Source organism: Penicillium atrosanguineum, assembly GCF_028827265.1.
Source record: "Penicillium atrosanguineum strain IBT 20685 chromosome Unknown utg000003l_segment0_segment0, whole genome shotgun sequence".
Lineage (NCBI taxonomy): Eukaryota > Fungi > Ascomycota > Eurotiomycetes > Eurotiales > Aspergillaceae > Penicillium > Penicillium atrosanguineum.
Window position 1 is genome coordinate 2,394,052 of NW_026623135.1, and position 12,008 is coordinate 2,406,059.

Genomic DNA, 12,008 nt, shown 5'->3' on the forward strand with positions numbered 1-12,008 from the left:
ACATCGGACTAAGACTGTCCTGCGCAGAGACGAAGAACAAATCGAAGAGTTCGGGGTATTGGCTTCCGAGAGAGTTGTAAAGGGCATGTATTAAAAGATGCTGGGGCCGCAACCCCACAGAACGAAGGTCGCCCTAATGAAAGGCTGAAACTGGGGTGATATGGGGCAATGACGTACCATAATGTGAGAGACTATTCGGCCAACAAGAGCAAGGTAATAACCTGATGCTTCACTCAAATGTTCCATGACTTGAGTCGATATTGTACTTGAGTTCAACCTTATGAGCAAGGACTTAACAAAGACATCTCTGCATGCACCACTTTCCTCACTAAGCACATGGAGACCGGGGATCTCGAGCCTGCAACAACAGGCTAAGACGGTTCAAGTCCGATGGTGGAGAAACATGAGGTCATGCGGATTATTTCTGGAATGAAGTTGGGGTGTCCTGCGAAGCTTTGATCGACACGCGGGGGTGGCACTAAATCAGGCAACTGGGCGCTACGATCCCCTCGGGTTCCACTTGAGGGTGAGGTATGAGCCCATAGCCTTCGGCCTCAGGTTCTATAATGGAACTAGAAAGGAATGATTATCTCTTTCCCCCACATTCCCCAGGTCCACCCCCACGCATTTCGGCCTCGGATCGAATGTCTCACACGGCCCGGTTGGAAACATCTCCTATATAAGGGCCGATGTCCCGGGATACCCTAGAAACCCTGTTGTCGTGAACCCCCAATTTCTTGCGCTATGATCGACCAAACCGGCCTCAGCGGTCTCACGGGAGGGCCGTTAGTGGCCGCAATCACGACGGTTTGCGCGTCATCTTTTCTGCTGTTTGGCTATGATCAAGGAGTCATGTCCGGTGTGGTCATCTCTAAATACTGGCTGGACGAGATGGGGAACCCCAGTACTGTGATGACAGGCACTATCACTGCGCTTTATGATGTCGGGGGTGTCTTTGGAGCAATCATTGCTGCATTCACAGTTGAGCGACTGGGACGAAAGCGCAGTCTGATGGTTGGCTCATTCTTGATCATCATTGGCTCTATCTTGATGGGTGCCTCAGTGGAAAGAATCCAGATGATCGTAGGTAGAATTGTGACTGGCTTGGGTAAGTACAGTCGAAAGGGGTTAAAAAGACTCAACTAAACGATCACCAGGAATTGGATTCTTGACTTCGGTTGCACCTGTCTATCAAAGTGAAATCTGCCTTCCCAGTCAACGAGGCTGGCATGTTTCCTGCCAATTGACAATGATGCTTTTCGGGTTAATGTTGTCTTACTGGATCAACTACGCCTTCTACTTCCACCCGGGTCAAATCCAGTGGCGTTTCCCCATTATATTCCAAGCGGTCTTCGCCTTGTATGTCTTGTTGATCACACCGTTCCTACCCGATACTCCTCGTTGGCTTATGCTACACGAACCATCGCCAGCACGAGGAACTGAAGTGCTTGCCAAATTACGTGGAAAGCCAGAAGATGACCAGACTGTACAGAAGGAAAAGTCAGATATTTTGTCGGCTATCCACATCGAATCGGAGGAAGAGGGCCCCTGGAGATCATTGTTCACGGATGGAGGGTGCGCGGCTAACAAGCGCTTCTTCTTAGCCGTTGGGATTCAGTTTATGCAGCAAACTTCTGGTAGGTCATTTTGGCTCCCTAATAATTTGCCGTGCTTGGCTAAAAAAAATTCTCTATGCAGGTATTAATATTGTCACATATTATGCCCCTACGCTTTTTCAAGACAGCTTGGGCATGTCTCAGGAAGAGGCATTGTATGTGGGTTGTTTCCTGCAAGTGTGGTATATTATCGCCTCGTTCCTCACGGTATGAATGCTAAACCCCAATGAAAGCCAAGACAATAGGGCTAATCTTCACCAGTGGTATATGATCGACTCGGTTGGCAGGAGACGCCTCTATATCATCATGGCTCTTGGGATGTGTGTCGTCTTGATCTGCGAAGCCATCACCGTGGCTATTGGCACCACGCAATCTGGAATTGCGGCAGTTTTCTTCGTGTTTGCGTTCGAGGCTTGCTTTACGTGGGGTGGGTTAATTGTTATTGGTTGAATATTGCATATCGGTATTTACTAACGCATTCCACAGGCTGGATGGCCACCGTGTGGGTATACCCGGCCGAAATCCTCCCTTTGAAGATTCGCTCCAAGGGAGCGGCCCTGGCAGCAGCAGCAGATTTTCTCGGAAATTTCCTTGTAAGTTCCACCTCAACAGAGAATATGAACCGATTTAACGATTGCGTACAAGGTTGTGGAAATTACCCCGCCTGCCCTCGAAAACATCGGCTACAAGACCTACATCATTTTCGCAATCTTCAACCTCGTTGCAGCAATGATTGTCTACTGCTTCTACCCTGAGACATCCTACCTGAGCCTGGAGTCGGTGGACCTTATCTTCATGGAGGATGAGGAGCGTGATCGGGAAATTGAGTCGAAGCAGAAGTTCTACCACAAGGCCCTACAGTGGACTGTGGTTCCGAGAGCAAGGATGGCTGTGAATGAAGCCAAGGCCAGAAAAAGGGCCGGGCTTGCAGAGACCTCAGGCGATATTGAACAAGCGGCAGTTCGGAGGGACTCGAAAGCTGGGATCCAGCCGGATCATGCTGAGTATACGGAATGAGAGTTGTTATTGCGAAATCTCACATTGCGACCGTTCTTGCATGGCTCTTGATGACATAGCAGGAACTATGACATTCTCAATGGAAAGAATATGTTTTGAGCCAAGAAGAATTCTTGATTTTTCGAAAGTGACGCTTACAAATTGGTATGAGGCAATATTTCCTGTGTCAACTTGGTTAGCTGGTTGACTTTAATCAGTAGAATAAAGGTTAGTTAGGTCCTTATTGCCATGATTGGAAATGTTTTCCAGTAGCAGGTTCAAATCGATCAACAATCTCGGCAGGCTTCGATAGCCATAGTAGAGTCCATTCGGTTAAATTTAAATGGCGTTTCGGTTAGAAGTTCGCAAAAATAGCAGGTCCCGGCAACGTGTCGAGCACAAGATGATCGATGGCACTGCCTGTCTCGGCCCACAGTCAAATAGGCCAAATCCGAATGCATCACGGAGCTCCATCTCAAGTAGTCTATCCCGAGGTTGGGAAATAATTGGATACCGTCTAATGGGAAAGCGGCAGATAAGGTAGCCAAATACGAGGTCTTTTTTAAGAACGTTGCATCCGTTCATCTGCACGTTTAGCCTTGCAGGAAGTCATGTAATTCATTTTCTCTGGGCCAGGGCCATCTAGGCTTAATTCATTGAGTGTTATAATAAATATAGCCGATTTAGACTTTTCAGGATATGAACATCGGAGACCTTTCCTAAAATAAAGCACCCACTGTAGCAGTCATCTCCATTAATAGCCAAGTCACTAAGTATCCCGCCAATGTATCCAAGACCTGCACTCTCCCTTAGTCAGATAGTAGATCTTGGCCTTGAACAAACACAGTGCTGACGGACATAAGCCACCGAAACCCGTGTTTCATCCGGGACTGGGGAAGTCGGCGACGTCAATAAGAACCCCTTGTACTCTGGCTTCCCCAATTACTGGGCATCGTGAAGGCACGGAAACCATAGACTTAGCTATCGGAGTACACTGGAAGGTGACACCGACGAAAAGGCGGCAGACCGGGCTAATCCTGAAAGAATGCAGGATAGGCGATTTTCAGCACGTGCGAGCCACGTGGGAAGTGGCAGCCAAAAGAAAAGAAAGAAAAGAATGGAACAGTTTTGTCGCCGAAAAAGCAAAAAGGAAGTGGGTGCAGATATGTTTCAGGTTCGGGTTGTACGCTCTAGGAGAGACATTCGGAAGTGGAGCGGGGTACCACAGATACTCTGCATAAGAGATGGGGTTTGGCATGCCGGGATGATTTCGTCACTTCGTGTTTTTGTTCGTGTGGACGGTTTAGTGGATCCTGGGAAAAGCGGCTCTCAGCTTGGTACTACCCAAGCTAGTACGTAGAGTTCTCGTCTCGTCCAGTGCAAGGTCAGTTGTTTGAGGGCTATGTAGCCACAAACTACGTACTCGTGACGGTTTTCATATTGCTCGCATATTGCTCGAATTTGGTTGTAATCGCCGGGGGGGGGGGGGGGGGGAGAGAGAATGAAGAGACATAGCCATGTTCGTCTTGCAGAAGGTCAACCGCCAAACTGCCCTGGAGGCTCGGGGTTCGCTCTGTTTCAGGACGCCTTAACTGCTGGCCACGCTGGGGGCCCCTTGCCTTTCCACGCGATTGGCGTCCAAAGGGACGTCATCCTCGAATGGGCGGGACAGGAGCTTTTCCCGCATTCGGCTCGTACTCGGTCCATTTCTCATTCCCGTGTAACTGGGAGTGAGGGAGGAAGAAGAAAGGGAGAGTTCGGAGATTGCCGTGTTGATAGCCAGTTGTCCGTGACACGGAACCAAAATAGATGGCGAGAGCTGCGTGTCATCGGTCTCCGAGGCCAGGATGGCTGCATTGTCCACCGCCAGGAACGCTTCTTCTAGATGGTAACTAGAAGGTCAGAAGTGCAACCCCACCCAAGCATCTGGGGTCGAGCACGGTCGCGTATTGGTCACGATCCCTGCAACAGAGGGGATGGACCCCGGGGTCAGGGCTGCGGACTTGCAAACATGGCGGGAGACGTGGGCTTCATGAGCGGTGAAGCTTGCAGGACTGGGAGCGACGGTATCATGCGGTGGCCCTCCTTACTCGAAGAGGAATAAGAAGGCCCACTGGACGCTGTAGCCCTTTCAGCCCTATGTTGATTACCCCCACGCCACCATGGTCTTCGGCAACGCACCAACACGTAGGAGAGTGCCAGCACGGACAGATGAGCCTCTCGGCGTTATCCCCCGCCCCTTCCGACTCCGATACACCTACCCAGTTGGGTCAGTGGGGGGGTTCTATCTTTGCCTGTGCCCCTCCCGACTCCATTCGTCTATTTACGCCCAAAGAAGGCTACGGGTAAGCACCTTGAGAACGGGATCCCTGGGAGGGGGGAGCTGCAGATTACGCCAATCAGAAATCTCGATCAAGCGCGGACATGACCCGACGCCGAGACATATGATACCTATATTCGATCAAATGAACCCGATCAAGGCTAGAAAAGAGACGAGACGAGACGAGAACAGGGAAAGAGTTAACTAGGCACCCAATTGCCAAAGCCGAGACCGAGAGTGGATTGAACGATTTAGTTGGAGGGACATACGAGCGGCCCAATCAAAACTGCCTTGTCTTCCAGTCCAACGTAGTTTGGGAATTCTTAGGCGATTTGGCCCCATACAGTGTAAACTATTGCAAATTGACTCGGACTGTTCCTTAATCTTCGGATTCTGGAGCGTCTTTCCCCCACTTCCTATATCCATCCACTATGCCCTATACTGAGTCTTGATTCTAATGGGCTTCGACGCGTGTCTGATCATCGCGATCAGCACAACCCGCTGGTCAGATCTTTATCCTTCTAGTCCGTTGCCAAGATGGGGGTCAAAAATAATAAAAGGGTAACCTGCTAAAAATATGTGAGATATTTAAATCAAAATAAAAAATAAAAATGAATCATCTGATAATTTGATAATTTGATAAAACGTGGCCGTAAATGACCCCTCTCCCCTGCCTTAAGCACACCCCCTCCCCTACTCCTCAGCTGCTGCACGCGAGAAAAAGACGAAAAGGGCGAAAAAAAAGGCCGAAAAGGCGAGAATGCTAGTGTAACCACTGCCACCGTCGGGGCAACGCACGCCGTTTCATCCCCTTGGCTTCGTGTCTCGGGCCAGTCAGGAAGAGTACTGAACGTTGGTCCCCCCCCGGGTCCAGATGTCATTTCTTTACCCATGGCACTTTGGCATAGGACGTATGGCGATCTAAGATCCCCGATCCCGCAACTGACCGGCCCACCGGAGTCTTGAAAGGGGCCACGTTTGGGGGCGTAATGTATTTCTCTACACCTGACGAGTCCGTGCCAAACGGTGATACAAACGCCCCAGAAACGTGGTCCAGATTGGTGGGTTGGGCCCACCTCAGTCGAGGCTGAACAGGCCAGATTAATCCCTGTGGAAATAAAACACACATGGCATTTTCGAGTCCACGCACCCTCGCTATCGCTACTCACTTGGGACGTGGGACTGGGGGGGGGGGGAACTTTGGGGGCTTAGTCTGCAAGGCCCGTCCAAAGCTGATCGACGGGGAGCCCCATCTCCGACCCCCGAGTATATAATCAATCTAAACAGCCCTCCCCCCCCCCTCCTCTCTCCTTCTGTCTTCGCTCCACCTTCACACGTACCTCTACATTTCTTAACCATGCATCGTTCTACTTATGATGCCCGTTCGGGCTCGCGTTCTTCCATTCATAGCAATAGTAGCGCTTTCAGTCCCAACGCAAACCCTAACGAGGACTGGACCAAGATCTCGGATTTAGCGGAGCGTCGTCGCATCCAGAACAGGATTGCCCAGCGTAACTATCGTGAGTATCACCATCACCATTATTACACGGTGCTCGAGAGCAACCGAGAGGAAGCTCCTCTGACGGTTTCCACAGGCAAAAAACTAAAGCGCCGCCTAGAAGATCTAGAGAGGCGCGCCGCATCCTCCGCTTCCCCAGAACAGTCACATGCCGAACCGTTGCCTCCCAAGGCCACATCCAAGACTCGCTCTAAACAGCGATCTAGCAAGTTGGATGCGAAAGCCCACACGTCGCACGCCCCGCAACAAGAGAGACCGGCGTCGTACGATTACTACACACCGGACGAGCGAACCATGTTCGGCCAACAATGTACTCGCCAACTCTCGGCTTCACCACCACCAGTGTTTTCATACCCACCACTACAAACCTACGACGCCTATCGACCAACGTACGGGCCACTTCCAGTCTATCACACTGTGCCCAGCACGTACGGTGAAGTGATGTCTTATTCAGGAGAATACGGCGAGTCGCTACCATCGATGGTTCCGATGATTCCAGTGCCTCCGCTGGGCGCCCCCAGAAAACCGGCGTACGACGAAGACATCATCAGTCCATTCAGTATGAGCTACGCATCGATGGCAGGCATCGATATCTGTCAACAGCAGTCGCAGCCGGAGCCTGGTCTTCCGGTACATTACCCTCGCTGAACAAAAGAAATATAGACGCAAAAAAAAAACGACAGCGGAAGCTAATGATCTCTCATGTTCTGCTTGCAGATGCCATCGCTTTCCTACGGCTATTCGGATGACCAGCGCGCCGTTTCGACGTCCCCCGAGGCGTCCATCTTTACCTTCCCCCTGACGCCTGAATCTCCTCCGTGCTCGCCACGCTCCGTGCCCGGGCTGTATGAGTACGATCTGCGGCCATGAGAAGCCCGGGGAGCAAAGGACGCGTACACCCAAGCCATGCGGGTAGTGCCGGTCCGCTGGACCCGGACTTAACGGCTGTGTTTTGAGTGTCGATCGGGGACCGTTTTGGTCGACAGGTTGATTCAATCTGTTTCCCGGACTCTCCACTTTTTTTCTTCCTTTCTCTTCTTTCGTTTTTATTATTATTTATCATTCCTAGTATTCCCTGTTTCCTAGGGAAATGTGTGACGAAGCGAGCATCATTCGGCGTTTGAGTGTATTGGTACTGGTGTTATGTGGGGAAAGGACCGTTGAGGCAACAAATCCAATTTGATAGAAAGAAATCACCCACTCTCATTGAGAATTCTCCAGTCAATAACCTTTCGATCTACGGCCACGATTGGCTATCTTGGACGGAACATAAACTCCGTTGGCCCCCAAAATGGATCCAGCGAGCGGACCTAAGCCGAGACCGACTCTCGAAATGGACCATTTCAGGCGTCCCATTGCAGCCACGGCCCCCCAAGAATAGACGCACGACATGCCTGATCGGGAAAGCAGTTCAAGACCCATTTTCCCCTTCAGGCATCCAACGATGAAACGCCTACAACACCCTTCTTTCCTAATGCTTCACGGATCGTCTGGTGGAGAGTGGCCCATGTGGCCTACCAAGTAGTCGGGTTCTTTTTTATTTGCAGAAAGGTCCATATCGGCCTCCCCTCCCAAAAGGTATCAGGGTTGAAAACAAAAATATTAAAAAAAAAAAAAAAATTCCAAAAGGGAAAGGAAAGCCAAAGAAAAGTACATCAAGGTCGGGCACAAGAGAGCGACAAAGCCCGAAACCCGAAACCGAATGACGATGCGATTCCCAGGTGAGTGGTTACTCCCACATGGGCGCAAGGGTTGCATGAGGAACAAATTGGGTAAAATGCTGCGCCTCCTCAACCAGAACTCCTGGGATGCACTAAGGGTAGCTGGGTAGCTGCCTTGAACGGGATTGGCGATGTTCTGGTCCCAGAGCCGCCCTCACCAATTTCCCACGAACAGGGCTGGGTGGCCGGTGCACACCAAGAGATCATACAGGTCTAGGGCTCCCAGGCCCTTCCACACTAGTTTCGGCCGTAACCAGCGGAGGGCTGAAATGTTGCCCCGGCGCCGGAGTGACGCCCTTCGTGTCCGCACACGTCCGCACGTGCTTCGTATGGCCCCCAACCCCATACCCATGTCCCCAAGCCTCTCATGCACGTCTGGGGAGGGGTTTGGAATCTGTTTGTGCTTTTTCCGTTGCAGGCTAGCGTGCATGCTTGGCCTTCTTATCAGGAGCTCGGCTCTCGCTTGTCATAACCGAGTGTCAAATTGGGTTTGCAGCAAAAACAAAAACAAAAGAAAACAAAAGAAAACGAAAGAAAACAAAAGAAAAAAGAGAAGCAGAAAATAACATTGGATAAAGCTAAAGGGGTGACGAGGGATAGCCGTGCAGATCAGGGGAGACCTTTGAGAGCAAGGCCCGTATCGCAACAAAGTACAATGTAGGACTGTCAAAACCCAACAGCTTGGACCCAATTCTTCAGCTATCGGGGACACTAACAGACCAAGTTCCCACATGGTTGACACGGGCATCGGAGGGGGGCCGAAACGTCTCCCTATCAGATCGGGGAGCCTACTGAGTCAATTCCAGTAGCCCCACAGGCCAACGGCTGATTCATGTTTTCGTTTTTCGTACTCGATACGGTGCTGGGCATCGCCGGTCTAGTCCATGATGTGATAGCTCTCGCAAGTGAAAGGGGGTTTTCGGGGGTTCTGCCCGATTAGCAACTTGATCGAGGTTTCTTAGTGGGTTGCGGACAGATCCCGAGACTCAAAATTACCATGCCTAGTCCATGTGACTCATGGTTACACGATCCATCGTGATTCCATCACCCGCCAGGATCCTGCTCTACGCGCCAGGTGACATGCACCTTCGCATGGCGCTTTATGATTCGCAAGTGGCGTACTGCTTTGTTTGCCGGGATTCGAACATGAACGAACCGGGTTGCCAGAAGCAATTAACAGGTCATTAGAAATCAAGGGCACCCGACGTGGAAACCCGGTGCGTGTCTTTAGACCGGCGTCGCCGAGATTTGACCCGAGCACTAAACAGCCGTGGACATCCGTCGGTTTAATCTTTCTAGCTTTCCAACTTACCAACATGGGAATATTGGTTGGGCCAGTGACTTGGGATCATGCATGGAGAAGTCAATCGGTATCGGCACCATGAGGCAACTAATTCATTAACTCCCGGAATTCAAGGCCGGTAAAGTACGACCTGGGGTAGAGCCAAATGAGTAGCATGAAGCTATCTTGCTTGGTACATCACTCGGTACATGTCACCCATCCCCATTCCCCATCCCCCATTCCCGTTCCTGGCTGATTGAAAATCAAAGGTGCTAACCTATACATATCCCAAACAGGAAGAAAGACCGAAGGAACCTTGGAAGTGCAATGGGCGACTGTGCATTTTAAATGTGACTGCCTACGACATGGCCGATCCGCTGTTACCTGTGTTCCTGGCTATGCTACGGTTACCGTGACGGGTTGACAACAAGACCAGATGCAGCATCTGCTAAAAATCCGGGGGCGTGACCTGCTCTCAGAGCTTCTCGGTGACTTTCCAGAGTGTCACTTCGCTGTGTCGGGTAGACCGGAAGGGGATTGGACTTCATGGTCTTGTCTTGTCTTGTCTTGTCTTGTCTCGTGGCCAAGGGAGGGGGTGGCCTTGTGTGCTGGACATCTCAAATGGACTTCTTGGAGGGTGAACCGAATTCATGCAGCCTCGTCTCTTGTCCGCGGTCTTGAATGGCTCGTTCGAGGCCATCCGGCGTTCTGTGTGCATTGTGCAAGGCACAATCCGTGAAATCAGAAGGCGAACTCTACGGAATACTTGAGTAATTGGTGCCTGACGCCTGGTGTCTGGTGCCTGGTGATCTCGAATTTAATGACTCCTTCTACAGATCTCCCCGACACCCTTGCGGTCTAGAAAGAAAATAGACATCCCATTGAAACAAACAAAGCAAATAATCAAACTCGTCATTGTCATCAATTCCCGCTCGCGCTCCCGACATGAGCATGTTGACCTTGCCTGCTGCCGCTGTTAAAAGATGCAGGAAAGACCCAGTCCTAAACATTCGAGAAGAAACCATTGTAAATGTGACAAAGTCTGCACTAGATTAAATTTCCCTTAACCGATTTCAGCTCCCTGAACACTCATGCGATCCGAAGGTGTCGGGTCTGCCGCCTCTCGCCGCCGCCGACGCATAGGTGCTTTCTTCCGGTTTGCGATGGCCGCCTCTTGAGCTTGCGCGGGGTTCATTTCCATATCACCGTCTTTGTCACCCTGCTGTTGTGCCGCAAGCTCTCCCGGTCCAGCTCGCGCAACCATTTTCTCGTGGATGTCGGTTTCATCAAGCTCGTACATATCCCTGGGCTTCATTCGCAGCCATCTCATGCGGGGGCCGACTCGTGAGGCTTCGGAAACCTTAAATCCGTAGATCTTGGAGTCGTAGATCTTGCCGCGTCCGAGTCCCGGGCAGAAATTAGATGTTCGCACGCCGTTGACTTCTAGCGGCTGTTCCTCCGGCGTGGGTGACTCGAACGGTACTTGAGGGGGTGGGGATCGGTTCGGTTGTGAGGCGTTTCGTGACATGGCGGACGCGAGCGAAGCGTCCAGGCGAGGTCCAATGTCCAGATCGGGGAAGGTCATGAAGAAAAGGCAGCCAAAGGTGGTGCCGAAGAAAGCCCCATCGACAGAGTGGAAGCGGCTGTTAGGAGGTGTGTAGATGTCCATGCAGCCGGGGCAGAAGAGCTTGACGGTTTCCTGGCCGGGAGTATCAGATCGGCCGACGGGGAGCACCTTGCACCCATTACAGTTGACACGGGGGCAAACGCCGAAATGTTGCATCTCGTACTTCTCCAGCATTTGTTGGATACCGGGTCGCGAGGTGATGTACCGCTGGTGGATAAGGCCGTACAGCAATTCTGCAGAGCTCTCGATATCGCTTAAATCGCTGGCCACGCGAGCGTGTCGCCGATCGCCTGCCCTCCGATATTCGATTGGGCGCTCATCGCCCAAGATCTCGTCGTCATCGTCTTCCTCTTCCTCTTCTTCCTCCTCATCATCCTCAGGTTCCACATCGAGAATCATCTCCAGTGCCTCTTTATATCTGGGCACCTGCGACTGGAGACCAGTCAGGTTGAAATCATCCTCGATGAAATCCTCAGAGACCTCCGCAAAGAACTCGTGACCCATCAGCGAGCAAAATGAGGAGATCCATGACTCCGGTGCACCCTCTGACGACGACATATCGAATGAGGCGGACACGGAAGACGAAAGGGTTGATTCAGACAGTTGACTCAGATCCAGCCTGTCGAGGCCGTCGGCCAACGCCGAACCTGTCTCTCTCGACACGTTGCCGAGATTGTAGGTAAAGAGCTGGAGAAGGGTTGCGACGAAGCGATCTCGTCACACGAAATACGAGGGGGCTGGGGGGGCGGTCGGGAGGGATCAACGAAGCGTGGGTGTAAGTGGGAAGATCGGTGTGATGAAGCTCCTACAATAAGAGCAATTGGATGGCGGAACCGAAGCTCATGGATCCGAGGTTGAGGTGGTGTTCAGTCGGGAAGCGCAGTCAACTGTGCGGGAGGGGGAGGTTGTGCGAAGTCGAGAACTCCG

General features: G+C 51.5%; 3 protein-coding genes across 3 annotated transcripts; 2 read left to right on the top strand and 1 right to left on the bottom strand.

Annotated features, from left to right (window-relative positions):
• Nucleotides 1-744: 744 nt before the first annotated feature.
• N7443_004330 (sugar porter family MFS transporter) lies at nucleotides 745-2,633 on the top strand (the record flags this gene model as incomplete). Its single annotated transcript, XM_056884386.1, has 6 exons — nucleotides 745-1,108; nucleotides 1,158-1,637; nucleotides 1,699-1,823; nucleotides 1,878-2,043; nucleotides 2,103-2,209; nucleotides 2,262-2,633. 6 exons carry the CDS (start codon nucleotides 745-747, stop codon nucleotides 2,631-2,633), a joined length of 1,614 nt encoding a protein of 537 aa, XP_056742664.1.
• A 3,656-nt stretch (nucleotides 2,634-6,289) lies between these two features.
• Nucleotides 6,290-7,321, top strand: N7443_004331 (bZIP transcription factor; the record flags this gene model as incomplete). Its single annotated transcript, XM_056884387.1, has 2 exons — nucleotides 6,290-7,081; nucleotides 7,169-7,321. 2 exons carry the CDS (start codon nucleotides 6,290-6,292, stop codon nucleotides 7,319-7,321), a joined length of 945 nt encoding a protein of 314 aa, XP_056742665.1.
• A 3,196-nt stretch (nucleotides 7,322-10,517) lies between these two features.
• Nucleotides 10,518-11,639, bottom strand: N7443_004332 (casein kinase II subunit beta; the record flags this gene model as incomplete). The annotated part of the gene is made up of 1 exon (XM_056884388.1): nucleotides 10,518-11,639. One exon carries the CDS (start codon nucleotides 11,637-11,639, stop codon nucleotides 10,518-10,520), a length of 1,122 nt encoding a protein of 373 aa, XP_056742666.1.
• Between the last annotated feature and the right edge of the window lie 369 nt (nucleotides 11,640-12,008).